The following is a 17,825-nucleotide window of genomic DNA, read 5'->3' on the forward strand; positions in this document are numbered from 1 at the left end:
ATAAAATTTTACAGTAGAGCAAAAACTAAATGAATGGTTTTGAAACTTTACTGTAATTGTAACGTTTTGATTGAAATCATGGGACTCAATATAAGCTCGGTTTTAGGCCGTCTTGCTTGGAAATGAGTTTGAGTTCGCAATTAGTGATCAGAGTTATAAGCTTTCAATTCAATTCCAGTATAGATTTTAGACCGTGTTTTTTGGAAATGAGCTTAGATTTGTATTTAGTGGGCTAAAAACGTCCGGATCAAAGAAAAAAAATATTTTGATCAAAATGTAATTACACCGTTTTGTTCGCCGGCTTCTCAAAATTTATTATCATTGTTTCAATTTTACATGAAAATTGAATAATTTTTTTGTGCTTATAACCTGTTATTTTTTAATGATATCTTATTAAAGTTCGCTATTTTTACCTGGTTTCCTTAATTTCTTACTGTTAAATGAAATTTCTTTTTGAAAAAAAAAATGATACTAGAAACCTCAATAATATCATTTTTGAAGACCTAACCATAAATACCACACACGTACATGTGTTTGATGAAAAAAAATTTTTGAGTTTCAGTTGGAGAACCCCTAAAATTTATTGTTTTTTTTCTTTCTATTTTTGTGTAAAAAACTTAATGCGGTTTACAGAATACATGTACCTACTTACCAAGTTTCAACAGTATAGTTCTTATAGTTTCGGAAAAAAGTAGCTGTGACATACGGACGGACAGACAGACAGACAGAAAGACAGACATGACGAATCCATAAAGGTTCCGTTTTTTGCCATTTGGCTACGGAACCCTAAAAAAGACGGCTCAAATTGCCTTTTTTGTCTGAATACACGAATAGCAGAAACCTTTCGCAACAGTGGAAACTAAAACTGTTTGTCAAATAATATAAGGCTAAATAATGTTTTTTCCGACTTTGTTCTTGTTGAATTTCTGAAACTCTTTCTTATTCAGGGCTCATGTTGTAGAGAGAATCTACGTATGCACTCTTAGATCCAGTGCAACGGTGTGAACTGTAAGTTGGATTGTCAGTTAAACAGTTTTTCCTTTGATAAGTTCAATTATTATTAAAGGAAAAACTAAGGTTTAAGTTAGAATGCCTGGATACTAACCAATAAAAAAACTGCTTTTTGCCAAAACATCGATGCCACCTCCTAAAATAAGACTTCGTAGTGCCTTGTCACATCAGTTTGTTCTAAGTATTTTACGAAGACATCTCAAATCTTTCTGAACACTGCCCAGCCGAGTTGAATTCAGCAGCTAAACTTTTTATCGGAATTGGACCTAGTTTTACAGACAGACAGACAGACAGACAAAAATTGTTTTGGCATCTATATCGATTAAAGTAATGATTCCGCCGATTAAAATTATCAAAATACATTTAATGCACAGAAATCGTTCAGTTACAGTTTTAATGTAAGTATAGATGGCTATCATAATGTGGAACAATAGGTACATTGTCTAATATAAAAACGCTGATAAAAACATTTCATACAATTCTTGCGTGTAAGCGAATATGGACTGTGTTAAATTTAAAGTGAATGGAGTTGAGTGCTCAGGTAACTATGAATATAATGGTATAATGGTATTAGGAATATAGAGTTTCCGTTCCCACCGTCTAGCCCCATCATCTCATTTTTTTAAAAGGGCTCCTGAATTTTCATGAATACTAAAAGGTGCTAAGTCGACGTCTGACAACAATAGTGACCGATTTTTGTTGGCAACAAGTGTAAATTAAAAATTTAAAACACCCCGACAAGTGAAGGTTACAATAACTAAAAAAGAGCTGATAACTTTCAAACGGCTGAACCGATTTTCTTGGATTATAGCTAAGAACACTCTCGATCAAGCCACCTTTCAAACAAAAAAAAACTAAATTAAAATCGGTTCATTAGTTTAGGAGCTACGATGCCACAGACAGATACACAGATACGCAGATACACAGTTACACAGATAAACAGATACACTGGTCAAACTTATAACACAAAACAGGGCTTTTTGGGTCAGGGGTTAAAAATGAAACAGACCTACATAAATAAAAGTCGATCAAAATAAAGTCGGCGCATCCCGGTCGATCCGATTTTCGGTGGTACATGGAATCTTCAGACAAAGTGTATGCGCTAACGCATACCATTCACCAACAGTCGGCCGCGTGCCCTTGACAAACATAAAAGAACTCCTCTTTAATCTCTGAGAAATTATTGGATCAATCCAGAACTCTCTTTTCTCTTCCTTTTTCTCTTTTGTTCGTTTTTAAAAAAAAAAACACCTTCCTCTGTAAAATTATCATATTAGCAAAAATCATTATATTAGCAATGTGGAATGCAGTAAAGTGCTATAAACAGTGAATCAATTCTTAACCAGTGCACAGTGTATAATCTAAGTGAAGTGTCAACACTCAAACTACCTTCTTAGATATACATATTCTCTGACGTAAACAAAGTTCACGATTCCAAAACATATTTTTACCAGTGGCTATTGTAACTACAATGGCGCAGTGTACAATGTAGCAGACTGAATATCTATAAAGCCCGTACATTCCTGGTTCAAACCTCACTCATCTAAAAATTTTTTTTTTTTCTTTTTTTAATCACTTTTTATGATTTATCTGATATATTTTAAATAAGAAAAATATTTTGAACTTTTGGCTTTTATAGTTTTGTTATTTTAACCGAAAATGCCCGGCTTATGTGCAGCTTGTAATAACAATGTCCTAGTTACGCAAAAAAGATTGAAGTGCTCTGTCGGGAGTTGCGCTCTGCTGTACCACAGTGAATGCGTAAACTATGACGACGTCAACCCATCAATTCGAGCGACATGGGTCTGTCCTTCTTGCACCGTTAGCAAGCCTAAACAGGATAACAGCAATACACCAATTCAAGGCAAAAATCGCAAGCAGCAATCGCCCGATAATGCAACCGTCTTGCCGCCACTATTGGGCACGACAAGTAGTCCAAATCAAGATGTTATTATAAACGAGATAAGAAATTTGCGTCGAGAAATGAAGGAACACTTCGAAAACCAACAAGTAAGCCTTAATAAGTTCGATGCCAAGCTTACCGAAGTCCAAAAAGAAGTAAGGGACCTTGGAGGCAAATTTTGTACACTAAAGGAGGAAGTGGATGAGCTCACAAAGTCTGTGCAATTCTTGTCTAATGCTTATGATGACCAGATTGGGTTAAATGAAGAATCCAAAAAGTCCCTGTCGAATTTAAATACGGAAAACCAAAATTTGCGATCGCAAATGATTGACTTGAATAGCAAAATTGATCACCTTGAGCAGCAAGCTAGAGATTGTAACGTTGAGCTTCAGTGCATCCCGGAAACCAAAAATGAGAATATCCTCACCATTGTCCAGCAGATGGCATCAGTTGTCTCTTGCGACCTAACAGATGGCAGCATACTGAACTTTCACAGAGTTGCTAAGATGGACACACAATCACAACGACCGCGAAGCATTGTAGTGAAATTGTCCAGCCCAAGAGTACGAGACGATTTACTTGCGGCCGTTAAACGTTTTAATAAGAAAAATCCACAGAACAAGCTGAATACGTCTCATTTAGGTTTCGCTGGTCAGACCACACCTATATACATCATGGAACATTTATCCCCGAAGAATAAAAAATTACATGCTGCCACTAGACTAGCTGCGAGAGAGAAGAAATACGAATTTGTATGGATAAGAAATGGTCGTATATTTGTTCGTAAAAACAATGGAGCTGCAGCACTGTGGATAAAAAATACTGAAACTCTAAACGGCTTACATTAGTAAATCAATTCTGTATGCATGCATTAACATTTTTATTGTATAAAATTCACGCTAAATATTTTTTACCAAAATGTACGAGGTCTAAGGACCAAAACAGAAGATATCTATACAGCGGCTCTATATCAGGACTACGATTTAATAATTTTGACCGAGACTTGGTTGAACAACACGATTTTTGATAATGAAATCCTAGATAGTCGTTATATCTTACACAGGCGAGATCGCTCTTCGTGTCCACTATCTTGCCATAAAAAAGAAGGTGGTGGGGTAGCAATTGCCGTTAGTAAAAAATTTGAGTCCGTCAGGAAGTACGAATGGGAATCTGTATGTGAAGATTTATGGATAGCGATTAAAGTCAGTCATAATATTTTTATATATGTTTGTGGTGTCTATGTTCCTCCGCCTGTCAAGGAAGATTACTTGGAATGCTTTTTTAAAAGTGTGACTGATATTTGTAACAACAAAATAGGTCAAGATTCACCAACTCTTATCATTGGTGACTTCAATTTACCTAACATTTCTTGGGCAACCGATTCGAATAGTAACGGCTTAATGTCTGGTCAAATAGGTAGTAATATAGATAGTCTCTTTTTGGAGCACATTGCTTTCAATAACTTGAAACAATGCAATCTTATTGAAAACATAAACGCCCGTATTTTAGACTTAGTTCTTACAAATAATACTGATTGGATACAAGTAAAAAAAGAAGATAATGCTTTGGTCACAATAGACAACCATCATCCACCACTACAAATTATTTTAACATTAAATTGTAACCGCTACATGAAACCTTCTCGTACACCATTTCTCAATTTCTTCCTATGTGACTATGATAATGTCTGTAATGAGCTGGATCAAATAGATTGGTTGTCTCTATTTCAAAATTCTTATTCGGTCGATGCAAAATTAGATATATTTTACCAGACACTAATGCCCATTATTTATAGATATACACCCATGCGGAAACCGCGAGATAGTCACTATCCTATATGGTTCTCAGGTCCATTATTACGAGCACTTAAGGAAAAGGCAAAAATCCACCATAAAAGCAAAAAGTACAATAACCCAATGGACAAATTTGCATACGAATTATTGCGCGAACGTTGTGCCATCTTGATAAAAGGTTGTTATGACAATTTTAAAAAACGAGTTGTTGAATGTATTCGTGATGATCCTACCTACTTTTGGAAATATTTTAAACAACAGCGTAAAAATGGTACCAATTGTATTCCGAATGAAATGATTCTGGATAATTTTGTAGCTAAAGGTGGAAAGAATATATGTGACGCCTTTGCTAAACATTTTTCATCGGTCTACATAGAGACCAGTAACTGTCGAGTAGGAAATTCGTCACTCCCAAGCAATATCATTCCCAATGTTCCATTGGGTTCTTGTATACTAACTGAAGAAGAAGTTTTAAAACATCTTTTAAACTTGGATTCACTTAAAGGTCCCGGTCCAGATCTTCTTGCCCCAATATTTCTTAAAAAATGCGCTCACAAACTAGCTAAGCCACTTACCCTCATATATAACTATTCTTTGCAAACGGGTACATTTCCTACCAAATGGAAAATTGCATATATCACACCAGTGCATAAGTCTGGCAACTCAAAAGATATAAAAAACTACCGACCTATATCTATTTTATCAATCTGTGGAAAAGTCTTAGAAAGCTTAGTTCAGAAAATAATTTATTATCACATAGCCCCATATCTTGATCCTAACCAACATGGGTTTCGTCCTCGCAAATCAACCACTTCTAACTTAGTTAGTTATATATCAGACATCGCTGAGACTGTAGATGCTACTGGTGAGGTACATGCAATTTACACCGATTTTCGAAAAGCATTTGATATGGTGAATCATAACATTTTGTTATTGAAAATTGAGTCTTTGGGAATTCATGGCTCATTGTTACGTTGGTGTGAATCTTACTTAAGAAATCGGTCACAACTTGTTGCTGTTAATGGTTTTAAGTCTTATGAGATAAAAATATCATCGGGAGTCCCTCAAGGATCTCATCTAGGTCCCACGTTCTTTTTAATTTTTATAAATGATTTGGCACTCAAGTTAAAGTCTAAATTTAAAATGTTTGCAGACGATATAAAAATTTACAAAACCATTAACAGCCAAGCTGATGTGACAACCCTACAAAACGATATTGATGCTGTTCACTCTTGGTGCACTACAAATGGTATGTCCTTAAATATTGAAAAGTGTTTCCACATTAAATTTACCAGAAAAAAAAATCCGGTAGACTGTGTCTATAAAATAAACAAGGTTAGTCTTAAGGAAGTTTATAGTATGAGAGACCTTGGTGTTATTGTAGACTCGGCTTTAAGTTTTCGTCCACATATCGAGCAAATAACATCTAAAGCTTCAAAAATATCCGGACTAGTATTCAGACAAATGAAAATATTCAAGGACCCCAGTTTATCTATACTGGTCTTCAACAGTGTTGTCCGTAGCATCCTTGAATATTGTAGCACTGTATGGAGTCCAGGGTATCAAGTTCATTCTGATAGAATAGAACGAATTCAAAAAAGGTTTCTATACCATCTAACTTACAATGACTTCAAATGTGACAAATTGTTTTCATACGAATCTCGTCTCTCTTACTATAAAATGAAATCCCTTAGAGACCGTAGAAAGATTACGGATGTCATTTTTCTGGCAAAATTAATAAAGGGTCTCATTGATGCGCCTGAGTTACTTGAACGCTTGAAGTTCGTTGTGCCCCGTGACTGTAGCCGCTTACACAATCGCAAGACGTTCTGTTTGCCTCAAACCAAAACCAAGCTTGGGCATCATAGTCCGCTATATAGAATGCAGTCTCTTGCAAATAATTACAGAGATGTTATAGATATCTTCTGTGACAATATACCAAGAATAAAAAGTAAGTTAAGTACACAGATAAGTAATTGTTAGAAAGTAGTTTGTATAAGGTTTTTCCTATTTTGTTAGTAGCTGTTCTGGTTTAAGTTTTTGTTCCTTGTTTGTTAAGTTTATTTTGTGTTGCGCTGTAGTTTTGTACCTACATACTTTAATAGTGCATGCCGAGTCCACATCGAGAAGACGCAATTGCGCGCATGTTTCTTTGACCATTTATCTTCTTGTATTTTTTCTTACCAATTGTTGTCGGTTTTGTGGACTGAATAAAAAAAAAAAAAAAAAAAAAAAAAAAAAAAAATGACGTGCATTTTTTACGATAGCGACATACACTTTGAAGTTTCGCGGAAGAAACGGAGAATCTTCGCCTATGAGACTCTAAGAGTAGATCTCTCGTCGATTAGACCTTCGTACAGTCGACTAGTTGCCCAGCAACTCGGTCGACGGTGACCGTTAGAATCTGTGATTTGTATGGAAGTTATTGAGTCTATGCGCACGGATTTGCGGCAACTCCGAGCACATAGACACGGTGACTTACATATTTTATTCAAACAGTTGGTAAAGATGTATATTCCACCACGTCTCTGCTGGAGTACCTCCGAAGGTACCTCGAGCTGCGAGGCACGAAGTACATGTGTCTGGAAGGAGGCTGCGGGGCTTGCACCGTCAGTGCTGTCAAGTGCCCTGGCCAACCCCCACAGTCCGTCAATGCTGTAAGTTTGAGTACCATGATTTATATCATCAGAGCCCTATTTTATTTTGTATTTCGGAGGAGAAGAAAACTTTTTTTTTTTTACCTTTGCATGCTGGCAAGGTATATCCAACTTAGACGGACTAAAGCAAGCCAGAAAACCAGCTAGTACCAATTAGAGAGAGAGAGGGATAAGCAGAAAGGAAGTGAATTTAATTTTATTTACCTACCCATTTCCTTCCATTCCCTTATTTAAATCCTTCTTTCAGTGCTTGGTGTCAGTAACTTCATGTCAAGGTTGGGACATAACAACCATCGAGCAAGTTGGGAACCGCCTGAAAGGGTATCATCCTTTGCAAACGACTCTCGCAGAGTGCAACGGAACTCAGTGTGGCTTCTGTACACCAGGATGGGTGATGTCGATGTACTCGTGAGTATCATCGAATGTGTACTTATTCGTCTTTTTAGGGTTCCGTATCTCCAGACAAAAAAAGAAACCATGTAAGTTTCGTGTATGTGTACGTGCTGGCAAGATAATCATGCATAAATTAAATAATGGGTAAACACACACATATTTTACCAGTTATACATGTTTCATATTGTTGATTATTTTCAGGCTGTTAAAAAGTGAACCTAACCTAACGATGCTGGATGTAGAGAGCTCCCTAGCAGGCAACCTATGTCGTTGTACAGGATACAGGTCAATTTTCGATGCATTCAAAAAGTTTGCTTCTGATGCCCCAGGTCAAATAAAAATACCTGATATCGAGGAATTATGTAAAAAAACTAAAGATGCGTGTTTGGAAAAAGGTTGCAAGAATTACGACTGGTGTTTTGTGTCTAACAATGATGTGGAAAATAGTGTTCTGTATATCGAACTGAAAGATGGTAGACGATGGTTTAAAGTACAGACAGTGGCTGATATACTTCAAATTTTGCGTACTGATGGAGTTGAATCGTATATGCTCGTTGCAGGAAATACTGGCAAAGGTAATTTTTTGAAAAAATTGTTTATCCTTACTACTATCACAAACGCTGTATTAAACTCATTTGGAATGCCCCTAATATCATAACTGTTATATCCAGCTTTCTAAAAATTCACCATCATCATTATTAACAACTAATTATCACACTAATATTATAAAGGCGTAAGTTTGTGTATGTGTGTATATATATGTGTGTGTGTGTGTGTGTGTGTGTGTGTGTGTGTGTGTGTGTGTGTTTGTTTGTTACTTGTGCAAAAATTACTGGTTGGATTTGGCTGTTTGAAATGGAGATAGATAATATCCAGGATGAGCACATAGGCTATTTTATCCCGGAAAATGAAAGAGTTCCCACGGGATTTCGAAAAACCTAAATCCACGCGGACGAAGTCGCGGGCGTCATCTAGTTGTGTTATAATATCGCAACCATGAATCTGTCTCCTTGTAACTAAAACTTGTATCGGAGCAAAGTCGAAGTACGCTGTATAGATCTCAGCCTTAGGTTGTAGACGCACTTTGACTATGCTTAGACTTAAGTTTCAGTTAAAACGAGACAGAATTATACCAGCGGTGTAACGCTGTCTCGTCTGAGCCAAGACAAAATTCATGCTCTAGACCTCAGCCTATGTCTTCATCAAAGCTATTAGCGTACACTATAATAATTTCACTTGAATTTGTTACAATATATTCATAACTACACGTTTCATTTCAGGGGCGTACCCGATAATTGAATACCCACATACACTTATTGACATCAGTGGAGTATCAGAAATTAAAGGCTATTATTACGATCAGAATTTAGTTGTTGGAGCTGGTACTACTCTGTCGGACTTTATTGAAATATTACAAGAAGCGTCTGAAACAGAAAATTTTGGGTATCTTAATATTATAAACGAACATATTCAGTTTGTTGCACATGTAGCCGTTAGAAATGTAAGTGTAGATCTAAAAGAATAGCTAAAACTTAAATAATTAATTAAAATATTTGTTAATGACAATATTAATTCAAAGTTGATCAGCGAGCTATGGAGAGGCCTATGATACGAGATTCCCTCAGGGATAAGGTCCGCAATGAGGAGAACCAAGATCACTGACATAGCCCAAAATATAGTGTGGGCGCCCTCCAGCACGATGGAGGGCGCCCCACTCGAGCACGATGCACCGACGATATAAAGCAGCTGGCGCGAAGTGGCTGGATGAGGAAGGCTGAGGACCAGGTGTGGTGGCACTCCTTAGGGAAGGCCTATGTCCAACAGTGGTCGTCCACAGGCTGATGATGATGATGATGAATATTATTATGGTATACTTTTGCCGAAGGACAAAATCATTTGAGTCAGATTTGATATGTGAAAATTAAAATCACCAGATATTTATTTTAACATCTGTGTTCTCAATATACCTATTATTGTTTTACCTAAAACACATATTATGATAAAAATAGTTATTTGTTTAATACTTTAATTGAATCCTTGAACTATTTCATTTCTTCTTTTCAGTTAACTTAAACAATAACTTTTTCTTCTTATCAGTTATATATAAATTGAAAAATTATAAAATCCATTTATTATAACTCCGTTCTGGTATTTTACGACGAAAAATTTTTAAATTATTTCAGATAGGAACAATTGCGGGAAATTTAATGTTAAAACATGCTCATCGAGAGTTTCCATCCGATATTTTCCTTCTTCTCGAGGCTATAGGAGCGCAGTTAACTATAAGTAAGCAGATATTACTTTCTAGTATACAATCTACTTAATTATGGTAATCCGTGTAAAGTTTTTGAAAGTCGGTGTGTCTGTCTGTCTTACTGTTTGTCTGTGCGCATGTTGACGTTGTCTAGCTAGTTGACGAAATGAGTTACGAACCTGAAATTTTGCTATTTGGTTGTAGAACGTTGACCCAAAACCAAACATTGAATTAGAAATTTGATTCAATAATTTATTTTTAAGCATTTTCTGATGCGCACTGAATCAGAGGGCTCTCTCCGTCACTCGTTTCCACTCGTTTCATACAATCGTAGTTTCAATTTCATTTGAATATTAAGCAACCTAAGTCCATGAAATTTTGCAGACATATTATAGAAACTAATATCTATGTCTGTGGATTTCCAGATTTCTGTTAAAATATTTGGTTTCAAAGTTACGCGGTCTTAAAAATTTTCATACAAATCTTGGAGCCCTTGTAATTTTAAAAACTACATATTTTTAGAAAAATCTAAAACACCACAGACACAGATATTAGTTTTGAGAATATGTCTGCAAAATTTCATGGACTTTGGTTGCTTAATATTCAAATGAAATTGGAACTACGATTGTATGAAACGAGTGGAAACGAGTGACGGAGAGAGCCCTGTTAAATGAATTTTTTACAGATATTGTGTGTTGTCGTTGATTTACTCACTGATTTTTACTATTCAAAACTGATTTACAATAATTATTAACGACATGTATCATATCATTATGTACATCATTACAGTTTCTTTATCTAGCACTAAGAAGACTGTTAGCATGGCCAAATTTCTTGCTGAGGATATGAAAGGGAAGGTCATATTAAGCGTGTTGATGCCACCGTTTTGTAAAGAAAGCAAATTAGTTTCATACAAGGTAAAATATCAAGTTTTATTAAATAAATGAATCTATTGTGGAAAAATAATCGAAATTTCCCTCTTCTGATTGGTCCGCGTCTGTGCGTTCGCGTATCTGTCTGTTTTTTACCTGACTGCGGCAAAGCCAAAAGGAAGGGTAATGATTTTAGCAGTATATGTATGTATGTATTCAAAAATTCAGAAAATTCAAAATTTAAAATGTTTTTATTCAATTAAACTTTTACAAGTGCTTTTGAATCGTCAAAAAAATCTACCACTGGTTCGGAATGCCGTTCCTACCGAGAAGAACCAGCAAGAAACTCGGCGGTTACTCTTTTCAAGTACATATTCAATTTACAATAATATGCCATACTGTATACAAGCAATTGCAGCGCCGTGTAGTGCTGGAGCGAGTCAAATTCAAGCTTTTTTTGTCATTTAGATAATCTTCGATTGTATAATAAGCTTTTTTCAGGAGTATACTTTTAATAGATTTTTTAAACTTGTGTAAAGGCAATTGACTGTGGAATTTTATTATAAAATATAACACTCATTCCCACAAATGACTTTCCCTCTTTCCTGAGGCGGAGCGTAGGATATGCGAGCCTATTACGGTTTCTAGTTTGCCGGTCGTGAAAATCACCGGTTTTTTTAATGTATGCATGTATGTATAATGTATATTGTATATATATATGTATGTGTGTATGTATGTAAGTTTGTATCCAGATTCTGTGTGTTCCACCGTAGCGCCTAAACTACTGGGCCGATTTTGATGAATGAGGTGTCAATTGATTCGTTATAAAGGCCCGGGTGACCTAGTCTATATTTCATACGAAAAAAATTAACCGAGCCGATGTAACATCAAAAAAAGTGGGGGTCTCCAAAAATATTTTTTGTTATTGTATCGAGTGGGGTGTCAAATGAAAGAGGAGAAAATTCTGAGTTCATGGGTACAAATGTACAACAACATTAAAATACACCAAATGACAGACAAACAATTTTACTTTTATATTTCAGTGTTATTAAGACGATCGCGGTCGGGTTTTAGTTTTCAACTTTATCTTGTTTCTCGGTAATAACGAAAAGTTGTGTGCGCCACTCGGGGCTTAATTTAATTCTTGGGAGGCGTATATTCAATTCCTCGATACGCTCAGAATTCTACTTTGGAATCCTTCACTTCGCTCCAAGTCCAAAATAGGGGCCAAGATAACATTTTGTTCCTCGAGAGCGTCCTTGTAACACAAATAACTATTGAACATGATCTAACAAAAATAAAGCAGTGTTTTATTTATAGATATCACCACGATCAAGAAACGCGCATGCAATAGTTAACGCTGGTTTTTTCTATAAAATTAAGCCTGACAATCGGGTAGCGGACTGTAGAATTGTTTACGGTGGTTTGTCGCCAAACTTCAACAGAGCCACCAAAACGGAGAAATATTTGATCGGGAAAATTCTTTTCAACAATGACATATTGCAAAAAGCTATGAAAATGTTATCGGATGAAATTATAGTAACAGAACTGCCACCTGAACCTTCAGAAAAATATAGAAGAAAACTGGCACTTGGGTTATTTTACAAGGTTTGTGAAGCTTATTGAAAACTAGCTGATTCGAAAACTAGGTGACTAGGTTTCGCTCAGATGGAGGTTTGGAAGATCCTATTTTAGTGGGAGTCCATGTTGTCCATGAGTCTTAAATCATCATTATCATCCCATCACCGGCTCACTATTGAGCACGGGTCTCCTCACAGAATGACATAGTTTTGGCCATAGTCCTCCTCGATGGCTAAGTGCGGATTGGCAGACTTCACACAACTGTGAAAAAATTATGGACAATTCTTGGACATGCAGGTTTCTTCACGATGTTTTTACCGTTAAAGCAAATGATAACTAATTGCTTTAAATGCATATTCAACTCCGAAAAGTTAGAGGAACGTGTCAGGTATCGAACCCCTGAAATCCCGAATAGAAGCCTGACATCTTAATGATAGGCTTCATTGCTTTTTGACCACCGACCCAAAAAGAGGGGTGTTATAAGTTTGACGTGTGGATCTGTGTATTGGTGTATCTGTGTATCTGTCTGTGCGTCATCGTAGCTCCTAAACTAATGAACCGATTTTAATTTAGTTTTTTATGTTTGAAAGGTGGCTTGATCGAAAGTGTTTTAGCTATAATCCAAGAAAATCGGTTCAGCCGTTTGAAAGTTATCAGCTCTTTTGTAGTTACTGTAACCTTCACTTGTCGGGGGTGTTATAAATTTTTAATTTAAACTTGTTACTAAAGGATATCACTGATTTTTTTAAATTAATTCTCTTAAATAACAGTTTTTCATTTTCTCGATTACCTATATTTACCTATTTTAATATGAGTTCTGATATTAGTGACTTCCATTTTAAAGGGTCTCCTATCATTGTGCCCTGAGAATATACCTACTAAATCCACGATACAAATCTGGAGCCATAAAGCTACCTGAAACCCGCCCGCTCTCAACAGCCTCTCAGTCCTTTACAACTGATCCAACTGTTTGGCCAATCAACCAGCCTCTACCCAAAGCAGAAGCTCTGGTAAGATAAATGAAAAAAAAATATTATTATTATTTACCGTAGGACGTACCTACTGTTTAAGACCTTATGTGCATTTCTTTATATTCTTTTTGAATGGTTCTGTATTATTGCAGTTTTTAATTCCAATTTTATTTATTAGTTACAATGTGCAGGAGAAGCTAAATATGCTGAAGATATTCCGAAATTACCAAAAGAAGTCTTTGCTGCATTTGTACTCAGCACCGTGGCCTTGGGAACTATTACGAGTATAGATGCTACTGAAGCATTAGTAAGTAAATATCAAAATAATTATGATAATATCTCACCTTTATTAGTTAATTCTTCAATAGCAGACACACATTCTCAAAAGTCATATTAAGATAATTCTATAATTTTTCATAGCAACAAGATGGAGTTCTAGCATTTTACACAGCAAAGGATATACCTGGTCGGAATGCTTTCTCGACACCCGATATAAGTGCTTTAACAACAGAATCTGAAGAAATACTTTGTAGTGGAGAAGTAAAATATTATAATCAACCAATAGGAATCATAGTAGCCGATACATTTTACTTAGCGAACAGAGCTGCATTGATGGTTAAAGTAACTTATAGTAATGTTAGAAAACCAGTAGTTGATATTAAAGTAAATAAAAACAATCCTCAAAAAACTACGCTGTATTCATCTATACAAGCAACAAAAACAGGCAATGAAGTTGCTAAAATTATAAAAGGCAGTCGTACAATATTATGGCAATATCATTTTTGTTTTGAGACCATGATGTGTGTATCTCATCCCACCGAAGAAGGATTAAAAGTTTATCCGACTTCTCATTTCATGGATTCAAATCAGGTTCAAACGGCTCGTTGCTTAAATATTGAAGAAAGCAGGTAAGCTTACATAAATACCTAATACTTTAGTACATAGTAATACTTGGATATTATACATAGTAATACTTTAATTTTAAAGAACCAAACCAAAAAAGGAAGTTTCCTACCTAATAATTGTTTAAAATTAGGATATTAATTCATATTTTAGAGTAGATGTCGAAGTACATCGCCTTGGTGGTAGCTATGGTTCGAAGATATCAAGGCAGAACATGGTGTCTACTGCCTGTACTTTAGTTACATACAAATTAAACCGACCCTGCAGATTTATTTTACCTCTAAGAAGTCAAACACGAGTATTAGGAAAGAGAATGCCATCAACGACGGATTATGAAGTATGAATATGTGTTCAGTTTTATTATATATTTGATTTTATTACTGTTTATTATAATTTATTTTATACGTTTAGTAATATTAACGGCCTTGCTTGTGTCTATTTTTCTTATTTTATTTTTTATTCTTGTAGTCTACAATATTTGTTGGGGTTCGCCTTCTACGTATCATATAAAACAGTAGTATGTCTGACTATCCAACAACACACAGTTTCAACCGGTGGAAAAAGGGATTTAGAATTTGGATGAGGTATTCCTTGAGTACCTACCTCAACGGTGCATTTACGGGATAATTATTAAAAACCTTTATTCACGCGAATGAAGTGACAATATCCAAAAAGACGATTAGAACGATTAGTCGCTCAAGAGAAAGCTTTCTTTTGATTTTTGTATTTTCTGTTGTTTAAATTATATTTCTTTGTTTTGTTTGTCTTCAATAATTTCACTTTGGTAAGTTAAATGCTATGTGTTTTTCAGATTGGTGTCAATAAAAATGGAGTCGTGCAGTATATTAATTATGACTTATATACCGATAACGGTTTCATAGTTAACGAGAATCTCATAGCATTATCAGTTGAAACATTTTCTAATTGCTATAACCAAGAAGCGTGGAATTATAGAAGTTTTAATGTCATAACTGATACTCACTCCAACACCTGGTTTCGTGCACCAGGTAATAATAATGTTATAATAATTTGGACGAGCTTACACTATGCTGAAGTAAAATAAGTTGTACTTTACATTACATTTTACAGGGACTTTAGAGTCTATATCTAGTACGGAGGAAATTATGGAGAGAATAGCCTATGAGCTTGGTATAGATCCCTTGCAAGTTCGCTTGAATAACTTGGACAGAACAAAGTATAGTGATCTTGAAGAAATGGTTAATACCCTTATAACTGATTCAAATTACAATGAAAGAAGAATTGCTGTTGATAAATTTAATAAAGAAAACCGATGGAAAAAACGTGGTTTGAGGTTTACACTGATGAAATGGTTGAGTTCAACTCCATTTTGCTTAAATGTAACAATGTCAGTTTTTCATGACGATGGCTCTGTTGCCATAACTCACGGCGGTGTTGAAATAGGACAAGGAATAAATACCAAAGCGATACAAGTGTGTGCATACTTTCTTAAGATACCAATTAACAAAATTTTTATCAAGCCAAATACTGCAATATTAAATCCAAACAACTATCCTACAACGTCCAGTCTGACGTCACAAAATGTTCAGATAGGGGTACAAAGATGTTGCAAACAATTGCTTGAAAGACTGGAGCCTGTGAAGAAAAAAATGACTAATCCAACATGGGAAGAACTTATAGCCAAAGCATATGAAGAAAGGATTAACCTACAAGCTAATGCTTATGTAGATGCTAATGATGTATACGATTTCAATGTTTATGGTGTAAGTTTGGCCGAATTGGAAGTTGACATATTGACAGGACAGTTCCAAATAAAAGGAGTTGATATATTAGAAGATGTAGGTCGTAGTGTAAATCCAGATATCGATATTGGACAAGTGAGTATGAAAGGAAAAATTTGCTAGAAAATTAATTTTATACTAATATGATAAAATTGTTATACTTCTGTTTTTTTTACAGGTTGAAGGAGCTTTTATAATGGGTGTTGGATATTTCACAAGTGAAGAGATTGTGTTTGACTGTAACACAGGAGAACTACTGACGGATCGAACTTGGAACTATTTGTACCAGGAGGAACAGATATCCCACAGGACTTGAGGATTTATTTCAGGAAAAAATCATACTCCAATGATGCAATCTTAGGATCAAAATGTGACTATCAATTTTTTCTCTTTTTTCTTACTTTATTTAACTGACATCTTTCGTAACGTACGTACGTCATGGCAGCCTCATGATAATATAATTCAAATATCAGACATGAAATTGTGAAATTAACAAAATAACACACTAAATATAAATCACATTGTAAATACCTAAGTACCTATCATTAAAAATTAAAAACAAAAATAACAATCTTCAAGAATTGAGACTTATGGATTTGAACAAACTCAAGGCATCCTTACTAGTAGTTGATGCTGGATGGGTAGGTAAGTATATTCACAAAAATGCCCGTACTGTTCAAATACATAAGTCTTATGATTTTATTTTTACCCGATTGAAATCGAACTAATTCATACAATAAGTGCTAAACATGCTCAATTATTCCAAATGAATTAAAGAAAAGTGATTTTGTCATTATTATTAGAATTTATTATTTTTATTTATGGATATGACCTTCTAGGTATTTATCAACTACCTATCGACTGCTATCCACCAGGTCTATTGTCTGATATTATGTTGATATATTATGTTTTGTATTTTTTTTTTCATAACATTTTAGATGCAAAACGTTTTCAAATTCTAGTGGTTTAGTAGAATTTTGAAGCATTCGTCCTATTTTTTCAGTAACATCAGAGCCGGCAACATGTATGGGAGTGGTTATACCTCTTGCTTTGCGAGAAGCCATTACTGCATCAAGACTGGAATCTGGATTTTCCTCAAAAAATTGGTTTATTATTGGTAAATTGGTCATAATATTATACTAATACTTTGATGATCTTGCCCAACTTTTAATAACAAAACATTTTGTTGGTTTGGTCTCTCTTTGGTTTTAATGATAAAATCTAAGAAAATCCCATTTCTGTTTCAGATGGCCCATATACTGTTGAGAAGATTGGTTTGGCTTGTGAGACTAAACTGGGGGAATTTAAATTCTATTAATAATAATTCAATTATTGAAGCTTTTTGTTTAATACATGCAAACGAAATGGTTTATTGTTACGTATATGTACGAAATAAAATTTTACAGTAGGAGCAAAAAACTAAATGAATGGTTTTGAAAACTGCAGTTGTATCGTTTTGATTGAGATCATGTTTTAAATTTTTGTTACTAATTATTCTTTAAGTCTTTCAAATAATATGTGATTAGATTACACATTTCGCATTTTTAACCCCCGACCCAAAAAGAGGGGTGTTATAAGTTTGACGTGTGTATATGAGTATCTGTGTGTCTGTGTATCTGTGATAGGGAGCCGCTGGATAGCGGCGGCACAAGACTTGTGTAAGTTTCTACAATTGACTTGTGTGCAGCAGTCATGGACATCTATCGGTTGACAATGATGATGATGAT

General features: G+C 35.1%; 2 protein-coding genes and 1 long non-coding RNA gene across 3 annotated transcripts in view; 2 read left to right on the plus strand and 1 right to left on the minus strand.

The window, feature by feature from the left end:
• Nucleotides 1-293, plus strand: part of LOC123873128 (xanthine dehydrogenase-like) — a 5,940-nt gene extending 5,647 nt beyond the window's left edge. Inside the window, exon 6 of the mRNA XM_045917840.1 lies at nucleotides 1-293. This exon is cut by the window's left edge and continues 144 nt beyond it. The gene's annotated coding sequence lies outside the window, so the exon portion shown is untranslated.
• Nucleotides 1-17,696, plus strand: part of LOC123873140 (xanthine dehydrogenase/oxidase-like) — a 110,799-nt gene extending 93,103 nt beyond the window's left edge. The window contains 15 exon segments of the mRNA XM_045917854.1: nucleotides 9,038-9,258; nucleotides 9,941-10,043; nucleotides 10,801-10,928; nucleotides 12,204-12,491; nucleotides 13,309-13,338; nucleotides 13,340-13,474; nucleotides 13,614-13,742; nucleotides 13,856-14,343; nucleotides 14,492-14,675; nucleotides 15,150-15,345; nucleotides 15,428-16,194; nucleotides 16,277-16,376; nucleotides 16,379-16,468; nucleotides 17,102-17,215; nucleotides 17,346-17,696. Coding sequence (XP_045773810.1) covers nucleotides 9,038-9,258; nucleotides 9,941-10,043; nucleotides 10,801-10,928; nucleotides 12,204-12,491; nucleotides 13,309-13,338; nucleotides 13,340-13,474; nucleotides 13,614-13,742; nucleotides 13,856-14,343; nucleotides 14,492-14,675; nucleotides 15,150-15,345; nucleotides 15,428-16,194; nucleotides 16,277-16,376; nucleotides 16,379-16,468; nucleotides 17,102-17,215; nucleotides 17,346-17,416 — 3,044 coding nt within the window. The 3' untranslated portion in view covers nucleotides 17,417-17,696.
• Nucleotides 1,223-17,781, minus strand: LOC123873144. Its single transcript, XR_006797610.1, has 3 exons — nucleotides 17,769-17,781; nucleotides 13,520-13,526; nucleotides 1,223-1,277 (listed from the first exon to the last, which is right to left on the minus strand). It is a non-coding gene; the product is annotated as an uncharacterized LOC123873144 (long non-coding RNA).
• Between the last annotated feature and the right edge of the window lie 44 nt (nucleotides 17,782-17,825).

The sequence above is a fragment of the Maniola jurtina genome, chromosome 16, assembly GCF_905333055.1.
Source record: "Maniola jurtina chromosome 16, ilManJurt1.1, whole genome shotgun sequence".
Classification (NCBI taxonomy): domain Eukaryota; kingdom Metazoa; phylum Arthropoda; class Insecta; order Lepidoptera; family Nymphalidae; genus Maniola; species Maniola jurtina.